Source organism: Protopterus annectens, chromosome 6.part0 (assembly GCF_019279795.1).
Source record: "Protopterus annectens isolate FY-2018-M chromosome 6.part0, PAN1.0, whole genome shotgun sequence".
Lineage (NCBI taxonomy): Eukaryota > Metazoa > Chordata > Ceratodontiformes > Protopteridae > Protopterus > Protopterus annectens.
In genome coordinates, this window is record NC_056737.1 from 1,823,229,389 (window position 1) to 1,823,251,459 (window position 22,071).

A 22,071-nucleotide genomic window follows, 5' to 3' on the forward strand; every position below is an offset into this window, starting at 1 on the left:
TAGGACCTTTATATTACCCAATGTTTCCAGAAATGCAGAATGGGGGTCCTGGGACATGGTGGGTGATCTGTAGCAAGCTACAATTTGAACTGCAGTTTTCCCATTGTTAGTTGCACGTGGATAATCTCTGAAGCATCGTGCTGTGCCACTAACCTGGAGGTGTGGGTATCCTTGATGAATATGGATACTCCCCCGCCTTTTGTATTTCGGTCTGGGTTCTGTGGCCAAAATGTATGGTATGAGTTGTAGCCTGGTAGTACTGGGGTGGTCCCTGGAGCCTTAAACCAGGTTTCTGTTACTGCACATATATCAATTTTCTCCATACTGAGGAGTGCCTCGAGTGCATGCATTTTGAGGTTTACACTTCTGGCATTGAGTTGTATTACCCTCAGATTTTTGCTACTTGTGCTATTTACGGCGGTGAGTTTGTCTTTTGAACCTTGCCTAAAAAAGGCACTATGAGGGTGGCAAGAGCCTTGGCCAGTATTCAAAAGCCTAAGAGTGACAGGTGCAAGCCCTCTCGTGCAAAGCAGCGTGGCTTGTCGAGCATGTCATCCCAGGTTGACAGAAACTGGATCCCCTTTGAATGACACCAGAAACTTAGCCAATTGTTGAAATTGATAATTTTTTCTTTATACCATGGTATCATTCTTGGTGAGGGTAGGATGCTATTCAGAGTCATGGTCAATCCGGCCAGGGCTACGTGATCGGAGAGCTCTTCCATGTCTCTTTTCATGTAGTCCAGGGAGGTACGGCTCAGGTCATTCACACCAACATGGACAATGACAGAGTCGTATTTATACTTGTTCTGGAGTGATCTGAGTGCTTGTGTTATGTGGCGGATCCTGGCACCCGACAGGCAGCTAACAGTAACCTTCGCCTTATTCAGCCTAGTGAGTGGGACATCAGTGTGCCTGACTATAGAGTCAGCTATTACTAGTATGTTGGGTATGTTATTTTGCCTTGAGGGCTGTGATTGTGTGGCACACTGGTTTTGTAAAGTATGTGTTTCATGGTTTGTGTTGGGGGGGGGGGGTTGCTTAGATGTCTGCTTTGGAGGGCTCTGTTATTTTTGCAGATTTTTATTTAGAGCCTCCGAGTATGTTTTTGTGGATTTACATGTGTTTTTTGCCGGTGCTGGTTTAATGGGTCTGTGTGAGACTGGTGGTGTGATGACAGTGTTTCTCTTCTCCTCTTGACTGTCTGATTCAGTCTTGGGTTGAGAGAGCTTAGCCTCCAGTTTGGCTGTATAACTGCATCTCTTGCATGTATTAGTGTTTGGTGGTAGGAGGAGAGGGTTGTCTGTGTACATGAAGCAGTTGTAACATTGCCTCAAAATGCTCAGATTCACTAGTTGGACTGGAGAGTGCATCTGAAACTGCCCTTTGGACAATGCCAGGATAAGTACAGTAAACTGTTTGACTGACTGGCTGGTAAGGTCGAATAGAGAGTCTTGTCCTTCAGTAGTGCTAGGGTTTATCAGTGCTTGCTATGAGTTTTGAGGAAGTGCCGGGCTAAGAAATGAATGGCTTGAGTGCCAAAGGTAGCTGAGGCATACATCAGCTTCCCAAAATGGTCTATCGCCCGGGACTCCCTGTTTGGGGGATAGACTGTGGAGCTCTGCTCTGCGAGCTCCTTTTTCGTGGCAGCGGTAACCACAAATTGCACTGAGCGGGACTCCTTTGCTCCAGAAAGGATGGTCTGCAGGAGGACTCAGAAATGTATCAGCCCTTTCTGGAACAGGCTCCACCATGTATGGTTCCTTCCAGGCCCTGCTACTGATCAGACCCTCTAACTTATCAGCAGGGCGGGACACCCAAGAGATAGACCGGCCCGTCTCGAAGGCCTTCAGAAACACAAACTCCTCCAAAGATGGGGGTTGCAGAGACCATCTGCCATTTTGTTTCAAAAGCTCAAGGATGTCTCCAAAGGAGACATCAGTGGGCAGAGACCTGGGGGGCTCGTCTCCTTCCTGGAGGTCCGTATCCTCGGTGAGGGACTCCACAGGGGAGTCCAAGTGCCTCCACTTGCACTTTCTCTTACGATAAACCTCCACCGCTGGGGGCTCCGGGGAGGACTCGGAAGAGACAGGAACACCTAGACGGAAGGAAACCCCCTGAAGGTTCGATCGGGAGGGCTGACCCTGGACAGTATGGGAGGCCTCTCCAGCCACAGCAGAGAGAGGCAGGGAGGGACCTGCAGGTGCAGCAGAGGAAACTTCAGACCTGGAGAAGGTCCTCTCTACCACCTGGAAGGCTGACGGACTGGAATTGGGCCCCTCCCCCACTTCTGAGGGCGAGGTCCCCTGGAGAGGAGAAATGCATCCAGAAACAGCACCATGTCCTCTGGATGATACCGGCCCTCAGCTATCAAAAGCCAAAGTGCCGAGGGGAAGGGACCGGTCCGAGAAGATGATACCTCAGATCTGACAAGACCTCTGTTTAGAGGTAGAAGGAATAACGACCTCCTCCAATACTATAATAAGATCCAAGGACCCTGTCAGACCCGAAGGCCTAACCAAGACAGCGGACAGATCCAACTAACTGGTTAGATTTGAGGCTGACCTGATCTTAGTTGGATCCAAGGGCATCTGATCCAGAGAGGCCCTGAATACGAGAGACTGCTCCACGGCTCTCAGCTCTGAAGACCTCGGATGCGAGATGGACTGGGCTGGAGTCGAAACCAGAGACTTAGGATCCAACAGCTACGGTTTCTTTGAAGGACCTGGGTGGAGAAAAGGAGTTTCCTCTTCCGATTGGAAGAGGAAGCCTTCAAGAGGGAACAAAGGGTCCCTCCTGGGCCAGTTCTTTTAGCAAAAGCTTGCTGCAGTGCTCTGTCAAAGCCCTGGTGTTAAATGCAGCACAAAGGTCGCATTCAACTTCCAGGTGTGGAGTGTCCAAGCAATATACGCACTCCTTCAGCATGTCGGACTGAGACATTTTCCAACAGCACAAGGAGCACTTATTAAAACCAGCTGGTTTATCAGCCATAATTTAATCCACTAATTTAACTGCATTACACTAAAAACACCAACAACAACCAACACAGCCCTGATGGCTACTGGAAAAAGGGTGACATAACCCCAACACACTAACATAAAAAGGAAAACCTAAGCTAAGGGAAGGGAGGTAATAACTACTACAACAACCAAAAACCACCAAAAACAACTATGCTAAAACACTACCCTAGAAAACTACCTAGAATTAAGAAAGAAAGAAAAAAAACACTTAACTAGCTAGAGCCACTTGAACCATGTCCGCACAGGATACACTGCAAACGAGATCTGGGGGTCAGAGAGTGGCAGGGCATCATGGGAAAGGGAGGAGCTAGAGCCTTGGATCCGTCTTTAGTATACTGCCGGCATGGATCTGATATTGGATCCAAGACCCTATAGTGATGAATGATGAATAGGATAACATCAGATCCATACGGGTAACCTGAGTGACTGAAGGCTGGGTGGATCCAGACCAGATGGGTGAGAAATCAGATCCAGGACCCAAAGAGGACACTTCAAAAGAGGCCAAAGAAAAGGGAACCATTACCTATCAAGGCCAAAAGGCGATGAAGAGGATTACAGTCATTCTGCAATGGACTATCTTCTGAAGAAACTTTATTATCAGCAGGGTGGCAAGAAAGGCATACAGGAGACCCTGGGGCCAAGCAAACAGAGCAAAGTTCCTAGTTGACTGTCCCCAAGGAGTGACTAAGGCAAAATAGCTGCTGCACTTGGTGTTGGATAGGGATGTGAACAGACTGCAACACGGAATGCCCCAGTGCCAAAAAATCCAAGTGGCAACTCTCAGATTCAGGGACCACTCATGCAGAAAGAGAATGTTATTCTTCAAACTGACAGCCAAGATGCTGGATTTCCCCAGGATGTGTATTATAAGCAGAAACAGCTGAAATGAAATTGCCTATTGCCAGATCCTCATAGCCTCCTGACAAAGAAGATAGGAATGGGTCACCTCATATTTGTTCAGAAACCAAACAGACATATTGTCAGTCTGAACTGAAATCACACCCTTGAGAAGGACACATCTTGTAAGGTCTGCAAGCAAGGTAGACCGCTTTCATCTCAAAGACATTGATGTGCAGATTGACATGGTAGTGGGTCTGGTTCTCTGGACAGTCCTCCTTTTGAAATACCACCCACTCAAGAAGAGAGGCTTCTATCATGACTGTGTCTGGGGTAGGATTGGGAAAAACGGCCTCCAGGAGGACACCAAGGGAGACTTCAAACACCACCTGATCAGATCTGAATAGATATTTGTCAACACAATGGAGAACTCCATCAGATGTGCCAAGTATGACCACTGCACTGCCAGTGTCCACTGCAGATCCCTCATGTGGTACCTCACTAAGGGAGCCAGACAGATGGTGGCCGCCATATGTCCTATGAGCCTGAGAACAAGGGAAGTCAGAGGTTTTCAGTAAGAGAGTGAGGAAATGGCTAGCTCATGCAAGGTTGATACTCTGGAAACTAGAAGTCTTGCAATTTGAGAAACTTTGTTCAATGGCAAACTATGAACTCCAGTGTTTGCACAGGAGCAAGGCTGAGCTTCTGATAGCAGATCATGATTCTCAAGGAACTGCACAGCTGGAGTAAAGTGTTCTTGGCTCTGACAAAGAATGTTCTCATGGAGATGGTTAGGATCCAATCATCCAAGTAAGGAAAGGCCTGGAACCCCTGCAGCCTGAGCCTGGCTGCCACAACTGCCATGCAATTGAACACACCAGGGGTGTGAGGTAGAGGGGAGAACCACTGGGCAATGCTATGAACTGATAATGACTGGCCCTGAGATGGACATGGAGATGCTTCCTGGAATACCCCACTATCTTTATGGAATGGTAGGCATTCTTGAGGTCAGTTGAGCACATCCAGTTGTCCTTTGTCAAGAGAGGCAAAACGGGCTGCACCATGACCATCCCAAACTTGGCCTGTTTTATAAAACTATTCAACTTGTTCAAATCCAGAATGGCCTGAGGTCCTTGTTCTTCTCTAGAACCATAAAGAACCTTGAATAGACCCCAGCTCAGCGTTGGCCTGTTGGGGTCTCTTGAATTACTTGAATTACTAACAGCATCTTAATTTCAATAGCTGCATCCCTTGGAAGATGTTTGGGATTTAAATTTCATATTTCCAAAAATGTAACTGTATAGCCTCTGGATATGACTCAAATCCCTGGTTCTGCGGACAGACCCTGACACAAGGGTGATACCCATTGTGGTTAACCCCATCCCCACCTACTGCTTTGGATCTAACCCTAGGAGAAGAACACCAATTGGCTCCGATGACCTTGGAACCACAGGGCCCAAGGGAAGAAACCAACATAATGGAGCTGACACCTCGGGTCCAAGACCCAGAGCTGAGTGGATCAATCCTAACTGCAGCTGTGCCTGTAAAAAAGGGCTTCATCAGCTGCTCCAAGTCAATGGGACTGAAATTCCTGACCAAATGGGACAACTAAGCTGGCAAAACCAATGATGGAGGCTTGGATGCTTGCCTACTGGGTAATGGCTCAGACGACTGGATCCGAACTACAGAGGCTTGTGTCTGGGGAGGAGAAGGGGATTACTCCAGCAAAAACCCGCTCACAGTAGTAAGGAAGAAGGGAGGAAAAAACGTGTCTGAGAGAGCTCCCTTCGACAAGAAAGGGGTCAGGACACTATGAGCAGGAAATGCAGCCTTGCTCACAGTAGGCACCAAAGGCAATTGGGTCTGAGATATAGAGCCAATAATACAGCCAAAACCACAAGGGAGCCAAGGGTCTTGGGACCTTCAAATCTAGTGGACCAGAAGAAGGGGGGGGCTAATGATTTTCGGCTCCCTTTGAAGGTTTGGGACACTTAGAGCCCTGGTTCTGACCCCGGTCACCCTTATCACCTTTGCTGGAAGAGAAAGAGGAGTTGTCAGTCAACAGCTGTCCTTTTAGGGCCAACTTCCCAACTTGGCCTTTCTCTCATTAATTGCATGAATGCCAAAGCCTTCACAAATACCGCACAGCAATTTGAGGTGAGCAGCCCCAAGACAGTATAAACATCAGTCATAGGCATCTTGACAATGGAGCTTCTGACCTCAGGCTATAGACTTTTTAAAACTCTTCTCCATACTGCTAAGTCAAAAGAACCCTAACAACTAAAACATAGCAAACAAACACTAACAACACTCTAAACATACTGGGCTGGAAAAGCCTGCTAACAAGATCAACACACTTAACCCTAACAACCTATGCTACCTACTACAAGAAAACCTATACCTCAGCTAGAAAAAATACAAAAACCTATGGGTACAGAATAAGGGAATAAGCCAAACTACACTCAAAAAAATCTCAATAAAGGATACACTCCCATGCAGCAAACTACCAAGCTGTTGTCCAGGAATGGCGGCAAATGAGATATGAGGTAATCTTAGTCGAGCTGGGGATTTGGAGCTTGATAGACTGAAGTATTTGGAATGTGGTCAATCTCGGATCCAAGTTGGATTTGATAACCCCACAGGTTGAAACCAGATGGAAAAGACAACATTGGATCATCAATTTATTTAATCAGCCAAGAAGATGTCATGACTATTCCTGTGATATGTAAAAATGAATCCCTAATACACCTTTACGGCACTTTGAATAGGGGCCGCCTGCACTGGCCTAAAATGTGAAACAAGGACTGGTGCTACAGGACCTGACATTCTAAAAGCTGTCACCAGAGCCATGGTTGCTGAAGAAAGTGAATATGGAAGCACAGGAATGGCTGAGGTCAGAAACACCTGTGCTGTCAGACTTAATACAAGGAATTCAAGACCAGGAACACAGTAATACAGTGATACGGGGCATAAGAAGACAGGTGCTGAAGGATACAGTACAAGGGTACTTTAAGTGGCCAACTCTGAGAAGGGCAACATCAGAGGAATCAGCACCAGTGGGCAAATTCCACCACTGGGGGCCTACTTATAGGAAGATGTACAAGGAATTAAATATGGCACAACAAAATCTGGTGTAACTGGTGTTGGAAAAGAAGTGGCATCAGTAAGAGAGAAAAATTACTCTGCCCTAAGTCACTGGGAGACAGGGTGTCCCTGAATCACTAGGGACAGCAGAAGTACTTTTGGATTGGTGGGCACATGTGAATACCCCATCCAACTCAACACTGTTGGTGGCTGGGAATGCAGATGACTGCTGTTAGGTAATAGAAGACACTGACATAGGACGAAAAAACATATACGCTTGGAATATAGAAGAGACAGTGGTTGAAGACTCTTACCACCAGAACAGAGGAGATTTTAACATAGTTCCCCATTGTCTTGTCTGCACTTTTAAAATTAACACTAGATGAAAAAGTACAGGGAAACAGGCAGAGTCGCTGCCTATTTCTAAAGCATTGGCTATGACTCTAAAGCATACCTCTCAACTTCATTGCTCGAGAATCAGAGACCAAGCCAAAATTATAGAGCAACAAAGGCCCAAAATCAGAGACAGTTTTAAATATTACTCTAATTCACTTAAAAAAGCTAATAGAATAATAAGTTTTGCATCAACATGCATTTTCTAAACATTAGCATGATACTCTAATGTCTGGCATAATTGACTGACTGTACTCCTTGGTGATCTACCAGAAAATCAACCATTTTATAAGGGACAGGACATAAATATGAGGCAAAAGCAGGGGAGTTCTGAAAAGTCAGGGATAGACGACAGGTTGAAGATGGGATCTTTGAAGGACAGACAGTTATTATTAGTTTTTTTCATAAACAGAGACTTACAAATGTCTTTTCAGAGGTTTCTTACAGACATGCAAACATAACTAGAAACTATAGATTCAAGAAACAGCAGCAACTTGGGCTACCCCTCATACCTTCATTACTCATTACAAGCTGGATTTGATCTCTAGGGGAAGCACCTCCTTTGGTTCAATGGTTCTGAAGATATCCTTCCATAAGGTCACCCAGGGAAAGGTTAGCTGGGGACTCTGTCCCATATGTGAGAATAAAATGATAATTGACATCAGATAAAATAGTTATGTACTCACTATAATGTTTCATTTGTATTGTCAATTTTCATTTTTTCCCTCAACAACCTACCCACCATCCCCCTGTCCCTTTCTTGGTTTTTTGGATGAGCGAGTTGACCTAAATTTTGGTTATTGACCTAAATTTGATAATTGACTATTACGAAAGCCAGGAATGGTGTTACCCTTAGCTAAGGTGTTTCTCTGTTCTATTATTTTTCTACTGTTGTCAGCAAAGAAGATCTGAGGTGACTGGGAGAGAGGTACTATGGGTAGATTAGGGTGCTCAAGAGCTTTTTGGTTGCCATGAGCTACTACAATGGTGAAGTCGGATTTGAGGGATCAGATCCGAAACCACACATAAGGAAAAAAAATTAAAACTGGCAACATCAAATCCAAGGATTACTCATTGCAAATTTTTTGAGTGGTAGTCCTAAACTCAGCCATTCCTTAAGCAAGAAAGAAAAATGTTCCTGGATAAGAAAGACATTTAAAAAAACTGCTACAAGGTATAAAAAAAGCATAAAAGGGAAAAATACAAACACAGTCATAATTTCTACAAAGTATTTCAAAACATCTGAAAAACAGTCTAAGGACCCCCCCCCCTCACAAAAGCAGAAGTTCAGCACAGATTTGTACAGAGAGGGCTGCCTCAAGTTTTATCTGTAGAGCCATCATAATGCCACTGAAGTCCAAGAGATTGCTAAAGATGGAACTTTTCTTATCAGATCAGAAATTACTAAATCAAAAATTAACAAATGAGCAGAGCAGACGAAACTGATTCATCCAAAATAAGTCTTACAGAGGCAAAGCTATAAATAAATAGACCAAAATCATGGTAAAGTATATATAATGTGAAAAACTGGTTACAAAAACCGACAGATATGCAGAAGGTTGGAAGACACAGAAGAATGACAATATGTTCATTTTATGTCCTTTATTTCTCTGGCCTTCTAGTACAATTAAAACCATAGTAAACCAATTTATCCCAAATTTCCTCCTTTTTTTCAACAGCCTGGTAGTTAAAGAGATGTCAACATGTTGCAGATTACATACCCTGGCATTATTCCCACAACCTCTTCTTGATATTGTTTAATTCTGAGCAAACCACAAAAACAAGCTCAAACTCCAAGTCTGCCACTGAAAACAACTAGTACTGCATAGTTACCGATATCAAAACGGTCAGCTCAGTCAGTAAATATATATTACATAACTATTTAATATTTATTTGAATGAAGAAGTTTTTAGGGGATCATTGCCTTTAAGTGGCATACTTCTTTACATCCTACATTTCCCTAACCCGTTTCAGATGTTACACCTGTGTTTACTGCAACTCCTCTGGAAGGAAGAAAAAAAAAAGACTTCCCTCCTGCATCTTGTCAATCCCTGTAAGGAAAGTGTATGTTTTAGTCATATCCTGTTTCGGCTTTTACTACAGTAGTACAAACACACTGCATGCTTGCAGCCTGTTTGCAAGTCCCTTACACAACTCCCACTTTTCTAACAGCCCTGTAGTACACAGATTCTTTTCATGTTAAAACTCTTGTTAGGGGACTGCTTCTGTCAGGTGTTTGTTACACTAATGACCATTACACTGGTAATGCAATATCCTAATTCTTGCCAGACAGCCCTGCATGCAAACACCATGTTTCTACTTTGTAGCAACAGTAATACTCCAACTGGCAATGCTACAGCAAATAGCTATGGTTACAAGGAGGAGGAATTAATATTCCAATGGTGGAATCTCTAAGAATGGAGAACAATGAAAGGGAAAATGAGTAATGATAGTGAAATTTAAGGTACACAAAGAGAAACAGGGAAAGAAGAAATACAATGATGAGATCCTGGGCACAAAGGACATAGCCTATAATACCACAAACATAATGATTATCTGATCACTAATGATGAAAGCTAGTGAGATGGTACAGAACAACTGTTACGGTAGCCGTGTATGTACCCCTATAAATGCATAGTAAATGGAAGGGGATATAGCATTATATCAGATTATTCAGAAAGCTGTATTTAAGAAAAATTTAATTCTAGGGCAACAAAATCCTACCCAAATACAACAGACACATTACATTCATTAAGGAAAATACAAAGCCTACCGCACTTTAAGAAACAGTAACATGTTTTTAAAACGTTTTTCAGTTTGGTGATGTAATTCATATTTGCTGCATAAGGTCTTTTTTCATGCATTGCTGTTTACAACTTACCTGGCATCAAACGTATTTTAAATCCATTTGCCACAAGTCTTGGATCAGAAAAGTAGGTCACACCACTGAGCTGTGGGCATTCTTTCTGCATATTATTAAGTGCTTCCATATACTGAGTTCCACCAAGAAGACTGAAACAAAGAATATATTACCTAAACAAGAGGCATACAGAACAAATAATGCATATAGATGACGTAATGCCAGCTCTCTACTATTTATACAGAATAACACATTTACTATTAGTATGCACTGTTATAAAATACCTGTAAAATAAATCAGCAGTTAAAAGTTGGGAAGTGCAGAAAAACAAAAAAAGAAATTATAATTGATAACTTGCATATAATAAATGGAAGAAAAATTATCTATTGAAGTGAGTTACACCTTGCTGCTATAATCTGTAAGTTATTGCATATGCTTAAATTATCTGGCTGTACATGCACAATGCTCTTACCACTGCCAATATCGGATCAAATCACCATAATACATTACTTCAATAAACTAAGGTAAAGTAGCTACTGGAGGATGAATACAAGTATGTATAAAAGATCACTTTTTTAAGTAAACTATTGTGCCATCACCCAAGCTTAGAAGTATGCAAATGACAACAAACAAAACCACTTTGCTATTCAGTTGCTAAGGCAATAAAATGTTACCTCAGTAAACACACAAAATAAAACATGATTTGGTGCACTCATGGTAATTATATACACATCCTTTGGTAACCTGCATGGGACAAAAAGCATGTAATCCTGCCAAAATATATACATAGAATGAGTCAGTTGTAATTGACATGACCATAAAAGATGTTATGGATAAAATCTGTCAAAATATTGAACAACCACAAACAGTTCCTTCTCAGAAGGAATATCTCATTTTCAAATTCCTCTCATTTAATCTCAAAGCAAAAATAGCGATCTCTGTTATTAACTAACGTTTTTTAAAGCTGATAACCAGGTATGAGCTCAACAGTAGGCAAATGGAAGATGAGTGACTCAAACCATGGACAACAGTAACACCTCACAGCATTAATCCTCCAAGCTAACTGCCAGTTATGTCAGCCATCTTATGGCATTCAGTTTCTCAAAACAGTGTACTGAAATGTCACTATAAACCTTTTGCAGTTACAAGGATAAAATAAACCTTTTCTAACGCTCCCTCTGATGCCACTGTAAATAAATATGTAAAGTCCAATATGCAATAAAAAACTTAACATTTTTATGGTACAAAATGTATACATCAAGTTTCAATGCTAAACTATACATTTTTTTTAAATCACAGGATTTCAGTTCCACTTAAAGATCACATTTGCTGTTATTCAGTATAAAATACATGATGAACAGTTCTCATGGAAATTTGTCAAGCAGTACTATCCATTACTGGAGATAAAAAAAAAAAAACAGCCACAACACTGAATGGGGCTGAAGAACAACTCTAGTTGTTTCTGAAATCTACACAATACCTATATAACTGGACTTTAGAATAGGTTATGCTATTCTAATCACTATGCACTCTTCTAATCCACATTTTATTTATGCGTGTATGTTTGTTTGTTTAACAGAGTAGGGGGATGATGCAGAGAGGAACCATTTTAGCTACAAACAAAAATTACAACATCCCATTGCCAAGGAAGTACAACATATACAAAGTAGAACATGAATTGCATAAACTTAAAAATATACAAAAACACAAATTGTATTTATTTATTCTTTGCTGACCGAGTTAGTTCCAGTAGGTTAGTGGCCTCTTTACAGGGGAGACCCAAGCAAGGTGAAAGAATCTGAGGAAAAACAGTAAAACAATTGTTTTAAGAATATGAATATTAATGAAAACATAACGGTTAAAGTCTTTGCCTCCCATGCATGTAATATAAGGTTTAATCCTGACTCCAGGGCAATGCCTCTATGCAGTTTGCATGCTCTCCCTCTGTGGGGTTCCTCCCACCTCCCCAAAAATATGTTGAGTGCTTCCACCTCAAACTCACTCAAGAATGGAATTGTGGGCAGCAGCACAGACCCAAGATGGTTTCTATCAGGGGAACAGTTGTACAAACCAACTACGTTTTGCATCAACTGTAGTATGCAGTATCATCTAGATAGGAAAACGTGGACCATACACTGCGCACTATGTCAGGGCTAGTCACTCGATGGTGTAAAACTTGATTAAGTGATGTGGTTATATTGACTACTGTCACCAAAAATGGGCACGGGCATTTAACAGTGATAAGTGGGTAGTGGATCCTGCCTACTCTGACCTACCCAAGGGACCCATGCTAATGGTGAGAGGGGACTATGTGTCCCTACTGATCAGCATGTGCTTGCCATAGAGCCCAGCAGCTTTGGGACAATAAGCTACTGGCTAGAGGATGTCCAGTTGACTAGCTTGGGATATCTGGGATATCTCAGTTGAAAAAAAGATGGACATAAAACCAATCAACCTGACATGAATTACTACACTCGATATACATTCACTGATGTGATGCAGCATGGAAGTAGAAGGCATGATAGTAAGGTGGACACTGGACAGCCTCTGTATCAAAGAGATAAGATGGCAGGGCAGTGTAATGCAGCAAAGCCATGTGGCTTGGGATCCACAGGCTACTACTTAGGAGGAGTGTGAAGGCTGCCAGCCTAGCCAGATAGAATTGTGCAGATAATTTTGTCATTTGTAAATATGAATGTAAACTACAGGCGTGTTGTCTTGAATGTAAAGAAACTGCTGTTAGATGTGGAACAGAAAAAAATGAAACAGTGCTCTCTACTGACCAAAGTAAAGCATGTTGTGACCTTTTGATGTAAACAGCGGTGCCGAAGGGTCTAGATGAAGACATTTTTTCTATTGTTTTAACCAAGAGTTAAATTGCGAGATTTAAACATGCAAATGTATTTTTATCGCTCTGTTTCCTGACCAGCTGCAAGACAACAAAAGGAGATGTTAAGAATGTAAATGCAGTTTCTGTTAGCCTGGGAACCCCAGGAAAGTGTGAGGAATGATGTAATGTGAATCAGAACTGCAAGTTCAATTTAAACAGAGAGGAATAAGCATTTTTGTCTTGACCATCCAACTCATCAGCACTCTGCCTGTTTTCTTATGCAAGCTATCTTAGACTTGTGTTTTATTTTAGAAATAGTTAGGAACTAGAAAGTTTAGAAATAGTTAGGAACTAGAAAGATTAGACTAAGTGTTTTTCTGTGATGTCAGAAATGTACTACTGAATTATTTTAAGTATTTCTCTGTGATCTCTTAACTAGCACTGTGTAATAAGAAGTTTTGTCTTTTTTATTACTTATTATTAAATATTTTAAAACCTTTCAACTGTGGCTGTTTTGTGTAGAGATAATTTAATTTCTACAGTACATTGCATATTTATAGTGATTACTGTACCAAGTCACTCTAATAAGCCTTGACTGTTTAGTTATACTACCAACTGGATAATAATATTGCACAGTAATAATTGGTCACCCTTTTAAAGGCCTTTGAGTAGCTGATAAATATTAGCTGGGTGGTGGCAGGCGGTACTACAGTATAGTCTGGGTGATAGGGACACAGCTGGAGAACCTGTGCCAGCCTTTCCCAGGAGTGTCTGTGTGGTTGTATAAACTCTTATCTCAAGTATGTGTGTGTGTGTGTGTGTGTGTGTGTGTGTGTGTGTGTGTGTGTGTGTGTGTGTGTGTGTGTGTGTGTGTGTCAGCTACTTGGACAGGGACATGAAGCACTGGCTGGACAGAGAGGGTGTTAGAGGTTTTAGCTTGTCCAGCTAGGCTGAGATATGGACCCTATAGCTGTGCCAGTGGGGAGTCTTATTGGGGACCTGGAGAGCAAGGGTGCGACCAGCCCTGGATTGACTGTGATCTCCATGTGCTCTTAAGGGAAATTGCACTTTACTTCGCGTATTTGTTACCCTTTCTTCATATATGAGATGCCCTCTCTGGTGTAAGTGGTGAGGATTGAGGCTCCTTGATTGCTGGGCCACGGCATGGGTGTCACATATCGTTTGGCAGAAGTGGGATATCCACATCACATATTAATTGGTGGCAAATACTAATTGGCTGGTAGTGGTGTGGGTAGAGTGAATTCCTGTAGCTTGTGTACATACAGTGAGCTTTGAAGGTGTTTTGTACTCTAAATCAGCCACGCAATGAATGCATAGAGTTCAGATAACAAATGTTTTATTTCTTTTGTTATCTTAGTTAGTCAGGGTGAGCAGGCAGCATGTCAGCAGAGGAGTATGGAAAGCTGTCAAGAAGCCAGCTGGTGGAGATGTGCCAGGCTAGGGGACTGGTGCATGGAAACCTGACTAAGGCAGACCTGACTGCAGCCTTGGTTAAAGCTGCATTAGAAAACAGAAACCAGGAGGACAAATAGACTGGTAGTGAAGATATAATACCCTGGGAGAAAGGACAGCTCAACCTTTCTGCAGAGGACTTAAAAATCCATCTGGAGCTAAAGAGACTTGAGTTGGAGGCCAGGCATTTGGAGATAGAAGTTGAGGAAAAGGAGAGGTAGAGGAAGCATGAGAGAGAAATGGTGACTCTTCGCCAGAGTCATGGAGGTAATGGGGAAGGGAGTAACTGGACCCCAGAAGCACAACAGGTCAGTAAATTTCCTCCGCAGTTTAACGAGGGGGATAATTCTGATAGTTTCATTCATATGTTTGAGAGGGAATGCAAACAGTATAGTGTTGACCAAAGGCTCTGGGTACGGTTTCTGACCCCCTTAGTCCATGGTAAAGCTGCAACTGTATTGTCTAAAATGTCTGACATTGCATGTTTTGATTAAACTGCTGTAAAAAATTGTCTATTAGAGTTTTTTTTAAGCGAATACCTGAAACGTATGCGAAAATGTTTCGTGAGCATAGACGCAAGGCAGATGAAAGTGTGTGTGAATATGTTTCCATAGGTGGGTGAGTGGATGCCAGGTCACCACTTTTGAAGGGCTGGCAGACCTTTTGGTGAGGGAACAAGCCCTTAGAACTTTGCCTGAGAACATGAGGATCTGGTTAGCTGATAGACAATGTGCTACTTCAGATGAGTTGGGGAAGAAGGGAGACCTATACTGGCAAGCAGGGCAGCCCTGCACAGGAAGGGGACCCACAGTACTGCTCATGGGTCTAAAGGAACCCATGGTGGGCAGCACAGACGGCCCCAACATAATCTCCTAGTAGCAGGGGAAGCCACTAGTCCAGGTACATGTCCAGGAGCTAGGGTTAAATGTTTTGAATGCAACCAGTTGGGCCATGTGGCATACAGGTGTCCATGGAGGCTAGGTGGGGAACAAAATGTGAGGGAGCCAGTAAGTGAGAAAGACAAAATGCCAAAAGTATGTTGTCTTGAGACAACAGGGGTACTGAACTACCATCCTGCAGATGTCCTGAAAGAGAAGGATTTGAATGAGGCAGTACCATATCCTTATGCAGTTACACGCAGTCAGGCTAGGAGACAAGCATGTGGGTTTGGTAGCCTGGGGGAGACCCAGACAGATTGCATACTTGCAGCCAGGACTGGTGAGGTGGTTACTTAATGGAGGGAGCTACCCTGTAGCAGTGAGACTGAAGGTGAGCCACAGCTGCTTGTGGGTACTGATGGTCCCTTGGACAGAGTGACTGCAAAGACAGAGGTGAGTAGTAGTACCCAGGCTGACAGTGAGGCACCACTGTCAGAGGATGCCAGACTTCCTGTGGAAGGGGAGCTGGGAAGGATTACAAGGAGAGAGTTGAGACAGGCTCAGTTCTCAGACCCTACATTGCAAGGCCTGAGGCAGGTAGCTAGGGAGGCACCTGATTCTCAAGAAAAGGGGGAATCTGTATACTGGGACAAAGGGTTACTATACAGAGAGTGGACTCCTGAGGGAAGGGCTAGAAGGTGAGAGAGTACAGCAGTTGGTAGGGCCTAGAGCCTACTGTCTGGCACTTCTAGCAAAAGCCCATGATATTCCCTTTGCAGGTCATATGGGCATAAAACGTACAAAGAGGCATATTATGCAGAACTTCTATTGGCCTGGAATTTCCAGAGATGTAACAGGGTACTGCAGGACCTGTGAGCAGTGCCAAAAGGTAGGCAAGGCAGGAGACAAGGTGAGAGCTCCTTTGATGCCTTTTCCTGTGATTGAGGAGCCATTTCAGAGGGTAGCTATGGATATTGTGGGTCCTCTGAGTACCCCAAGTTCCACAGGGAGAAAGTATATCCTAGTGGCAGTGGATTATGCTACACAATACCCTGAGGCAATGGCTTTGTCCTCCAATGAGGCAGAGAAGGTGGCAAATGCTTTGTTAGAGATTTTCAGCAGGGTAGGTTTCCCAAAAGAAATACTGACTGACAGAGGTGCAAATTTCATGTAAGACCTGCTGGCTTGCCTGTGGAAGTCCTGTGGGATGAAGCACATGAAAACCACCCCCTACTATCCCCAGACTAATGGTCTTGTTGAGAGGTTAAACTCTACAATCAAGTCCATGCTATGGGCATTTGCAGATCAGTTTAAGAGGGAGTGGAACAAATATTTGCCCCATCTGTTGTTTGCTTAAAGGGAGGTTCCCCAGGAATCCACAGGTTTTTCACCCTTTGAGTTGCTGTATGGGCATAGGGTGAGGGGACCTCTAGATTTAATTTGAGATGAGTGGGAAGGTGAGTGCGAGTCTCACAAGGAGTCTGTTGTGGCATACATCCTAAACCTCAGGACAAGGCTCAGGGAACTCATGGGCTTGGCCCCGGAATACCTGGCAGAAGCCCAACAATAGAAAAAGGTATGGTATGACAGGAATGCTCGAGCTAGAGAGTATGCTGTGGGGCAGCAGGTAATGATTCTCATTCCTGTTAGACGCAACAAACTGCAAGCAGCTTGGGAGGGACCCTACAAGGAAGGTAAGTGTTAACTACATTGTGGAACTGCTAGGCAGAAGGCAGGGGCACAAATTGTACCATGTTAACATGATGAAACCTTACCATGATAGGGAGGCCCTTGTGCTGAGCATTTGCAGTGGATTGCAGGAGGAGCCTGAGGGAGGTCTGGGGACTGATCTCCTCAGTGAGGCTCGGGCTGACACCTCAGTGGAAGAGGTAGCAATGTCCTAGAAGCTATCTCCTACCCAGGCTTTAGAAATCCGAGCAGTGTTGCAGGAATTTGAGGACATGTTCACTGGGAAATCAGGGTGCACCCACCTGGGGCAGCATCAGGTGGATACAAGACCCCAAAGGCCTATTAGTAGGCCACTTATAGTGCCTGTGAGAGCTGAGGGAGGAGGTACAGGAGATGTTGGAACTAGGGGTGATTCAAGAGTCCAACAGTCTCTGAGCCTCCCCAGTGGTGCTGGTGCCAAAGAAGGATGGCAGCACCAGGTTCTCTGTGGACTACAGGAAATTAAATAGTCACACAGAGTCAGATGCTTACCCCATGCCTAGGACAGATGAGGCCCTAGAGCAGCTGGGTGGGGCTAAGTATCTTACAACCATTGATCTTACGAAGGGTTACTGGCAGGTGCCCTTGACTTCCAGTGCTAGACAGAAGTCAGCCTTTGTGACTCCTTTTGGCTTGTATGAGTTCACTAAGATGTCCTTTGGGATGAAGAATGTCCCAGCGACTTTCCAGAGACTGGTAGATCGTATCCTAACAGGAGGGTTTGCCCTTGCTTACCTAGATGATATTGCCATCTACAGCCATTCCTAGCCAGAGAGCCTTCAGCATGTCAGGGAGGTGATGGACAGACTACAGATGGCAGAGTTGACCATTAAGCCGAGCAAATGTCAGGTGGGTATGGCAAAGGTCTCCTACCCTAGGACATAGAGTGGAGAGTGGTAAGATAAGGCCAGAAGCTGCCAAAGTGGAAGCCATTCAGGCATGGCCTGCACCTGTTACTAAAAAGCAATTGAGGGTATTTTTAGGGACAGCAGGGTACTATAGAAAGTTTGTCCTCAGTTATAGTGCCACAGGTGCTCCCCTCACAGACCTGACAAGGAAGAACAGGCCAGATAAGGTAGTGTGGACCCCAGCATGTGAACAAGCATTCCAGAAGCTTATAGAAGCTTTGGGAGGACCCCCTGTGTTAGCCAGTCCAGATTACAGCAAAGAATTTGTTGTGCAGGTGGATGCTTCAAACCATGGGGTGGGGGCTGTACTTAGCCAGATTTCTTCAGAAGGAGAAAAGCATCCAATAGTTTATCTCAGTCGTAGGCTCCAACCCAGGGAGGAATGCTATTCAGTGGTAGAAAAGGAATTGACTAGCCATAGTGTGGGCACTGCAGAAACTTCAGCCTTATCTGTATGGAAGGAAATTCACTGTTATGACAGATCACAACCTCCTAACATGGTTAAACAGAGCCAGCCAGCAAAATGCCAAGTTGCTATGATGGAGCCTGGGGTTGCAAGCATATATGTCAGTGCAGTACCGCAGTGGGAGGAGCAATGCCAATGACATGGGCTCTCAAGACAGGGACTGGGGTAGGTATACTCAGATAGACCTGACTCTCCCAAGCAGCATTTCTCAAGGGTCACTTGAAAAATTAGCTTGAGTTCTCCAGGGGGAGAGAAATGTGAAAGCTGCCAGCCTAGCCAGATAGAATTTTGCAGATAGTTCTGTCATTTGTAAATATGAATGTAAACTACAGGCGTGTTGTCTTAAATATAAAGAAACTGCTGTTAGATGTGAAACTGAAAAAAAATGAAACAACAGTGCTCTCTACTGACCAAAGTGAAACATGTTGTGACCCTTTGATGTAGACAGTGGTGCTGGCTGGTCTAGATGAAGAAATTCTTTCTATTGTTTTAACCAAGAGTTAAATTGCTAGATTTAAACATGCAAATGTATTTTTATTGCTCTGTTTCCTGACCAGCTGCAAGATAACAAAAGGTGATGTTAAGAATGTAAATGCATTTTCTGTTATTCTGGGAACCCCAGGAAAGTGTGAGAAATGATGTAATGTGAATCAGAACTGCAAGTTCAATTTAAACAGAGAGAACCAGAGAGGAATATGCATTTTTGTCTTGACCATCCGACTCATCAGCACTCTGCCTGTTTTCTTATGTAAGTTATCTTAGACTTGTGTTTTCTTTTAGAAATAGCTAGGAACTAGAAATATTAGACTAATGTTTTCTGTGATGTCAGAACTGTACTACTGAATTATTTTAAGTATTTCTCTGTGATCTCTGAACTCTTAACTAGCACTGTATAGTAAGAAGTATTGTCTTGTGTTTTGATTACTTATTAAATATTTTAAAACCTTTCAACTGTGGCTATTTTGTGTAGAGATAATTTAAGCTCTAGAGTACATTCCATATTTATAGTGATTACTGTACCAAGTCTTGACTGTTTAGTTATACTACCAATTGGATAATAATATTGCACAGTAATAATTGGACACCCTTTTAAGGGCCTTTGAGTAGCTGATAAATATTAGCTGGGTGGTGGCAGGTGGTACTACCGTATAGTCTGGGTGATAGGGGCACAGCTGGAGAACCTGTGCCAGCCTTTCTCAGGAGTGTCTGTGTGGTTGTATAAACTCTTATCTCAAAGTGTTTGTGTGTGTGTGTGTGTGTGTGTGTGTGTGTGTGTGTGTGTGTGTGTGTGTGTGTGTGTGTGTGTGTGTGTGTGTGTCAGATACTTGGGCAGGGACATGAAGCACTGGTTGGACAGAGAGGGTGCTGGAGGTTTTAGCTTGCCCAGCTAGGCTATTTGGACCCTATAGCTGTGCCAGTGGGGAGTCTTATTGGGGACCTGGAGAGCAAGGAAGTGACCAGCCCCAGACTGACTGTAATCTCTGTGTTCTCTTAAGGGAAATTGCACTTTACTGTGTGTATTTGTTATCCTTTCTTCATATAGGAGATGCCCTCTCTGGTGTTAGTGGTGAGGATTGAGGCTCCTTGATTGCTGGGCCAGGGCACGGGTGTCACAAGGAGGACAGACTAGAAATGATATAAGAATTTTGGTGAGTGAGAGGCTTCAGAAGACAGTGAGGGGTGTCATTAGAATTCATGACAGACTCATGGTAATCAGACTCCAGTGTAAGGATAGAGTGCTATTCATAATCTCAGTCTGTGATCCACAGCACAGCTGAGATAATGAGGAAAAGAGTACACTCAGGCAGCAGCTGCAAGATCTACTAGATAAAGTAGAACAACATGAATTGTTGTCGACCTGAATATACATATCGGGATAGACAGAACAGGATATGAAGTCTGCCTGGGTTGGGTCTGCATATGTGGGGCAACTGAAAAAAAGGAGGAGGGGACATGCTAGACACCTGTCTGGCAAATAGCTTGATGGTGGCCAACACATGGTTCAGCAAGAACAGAAAGTCACAACATCACATATAAGAGTGGCAAGCATGCAACTCAAATAGACTTCCTCCTCATAAGGAAACAGTACTGGGATAGAATCAACGATTGCAAAGTCATACCCAGTGGAACAGTTGGTCCACAGCATACATCAGTGGTTATCGCAATTAGCTGCAAGCAGTGGTCAGAGAAGGCTCTAAGGTCAACAGAGACTAGGTTAAAGACTTGGAAGTTGACTGAATAGAAAGCACAAAAGTTCAACAAGTTACTCAGGGCTCCAGCAAGAAAAGGAAATAGGTGGAGTTGAAAAAGAATGGCAGTGCATCAAAACAACATGTGTAAGGACTATAGAGCAGATATGTGGCTGAGCCAGGTAAACAAGGAAATCTGGTGATGGAATGCAGAATTCCAAGAAAACATCAAATGAAAGGGGTACAGGAAAAAAATGGGAGATAGAAAAGAAGGACCAGGGTAAGAAGGAACACTGGCTGGGTAACAAAGGGGCTAAAAGAGCCATGTGTATGGCAAGGTAACTCAGAACATAAGTTTTAAGAGTGTAATGAGTTGGCAGATGTTAAAAATTTACTACAGAGAACTCTATCTGAAACACTGAATGAGCAAATAGCTTTAACTAAGGAAATTATTTTTTTAGCTGAGACACGGGCTCTGGATTGCCTAGATATAGTAAGACCTTAATAAGTTTAAATATGTTGGCTGCCAAATATGCAGGTATTAGAAAACAGAAACTGAAGTCTAAAACAACAGTATGTGAAGTACTTAATATCATAAAAGAACTAGAAGAGGCATCTTTTGAAAATGGAAGGAGCAAATTACATAGAAATAAATTAGAAGTTATGTACCTACCATAACGTTCCATGTTAGTTGTCTTCGGAGCCGATCCTCGGCTCCAACTCGGCACTTGCTAAGCTTGAGAACTCCTTTTACCAGCTCGAGGCAACCCTATATCCCATGATGCAAGGCGAGACTACCTCAGATCTCGTTTGATAGCCAAATACCCTGCTAAATAATACTATTCCCAAAGGAAGAGCAAAGACTAGCCTAGAAGAACTAGGCAAAAAAGTTCCCAAGATAGACTCTTTCTACTGAAAACTCAACCTGAGAAAGAGAAGCCCTTCAAGATCTGTCCAGGCCAGGGGGAAGGAGGGAGGGCCAAGAAAGAAGGCGAGAAGACAACTAACATGGAACGTTATGGTAGGTACATAACTTCTAAATGTTAAGTTGTCAATCTCGCCTTCATTCTTGCTGGATGGGACCGCGTCCCTAGCACCTGTATCCCGGGTGGCTCAATGGAACAGACTCGAGTACTGTGGAACCAAAACTGGCTCTGTCCCTGGAGGCCAAATCTAATTTATAATGAGTGACAAAGGTATGAGGAGTGGCCCAAGTAGCTGCTGCACAAATGGTATCAATAGGTAGTCTATCCTGAAAGGCTGTAGAAGTGGATAGACTCCTGGTTGAATGTGCTTTTGGTTTTGAGGGTAGTTGCTTGCCTCTGAGCGAGTACACATAGGAAATGGAGGAAGACAACCATCTGGATAAGGTCACTTTCGACACTGGGAAACCTTTCCTGTTTTCT

The 22,071-nt window shown here is 43.4% G+C and overlaps 1 protein-coding gene across 1 annotated transcript in view; it reads right to left on the reverse strand.

Moving 5' to 3' along the window:
- Positions 1–22,071, reverse strand: part of PMS1 (PMS1 homolog 1, mismatch repair system component) — a 2,357,833-nt gene that overhangs the window by 405,273 nt on the left and 1,930,489 nt on the right. Inside the window, exon 11 of the mRNA XM_044075169.1 lies at positions 10,215–10,345. Within this exon, the coding sequence (XP_043931104.1) occupies positions 10,215–10,345 (131 nt within the window). The remainder of the gene's footprint in view (positions 1–10,214; positions 10,346–22,071) is intronic.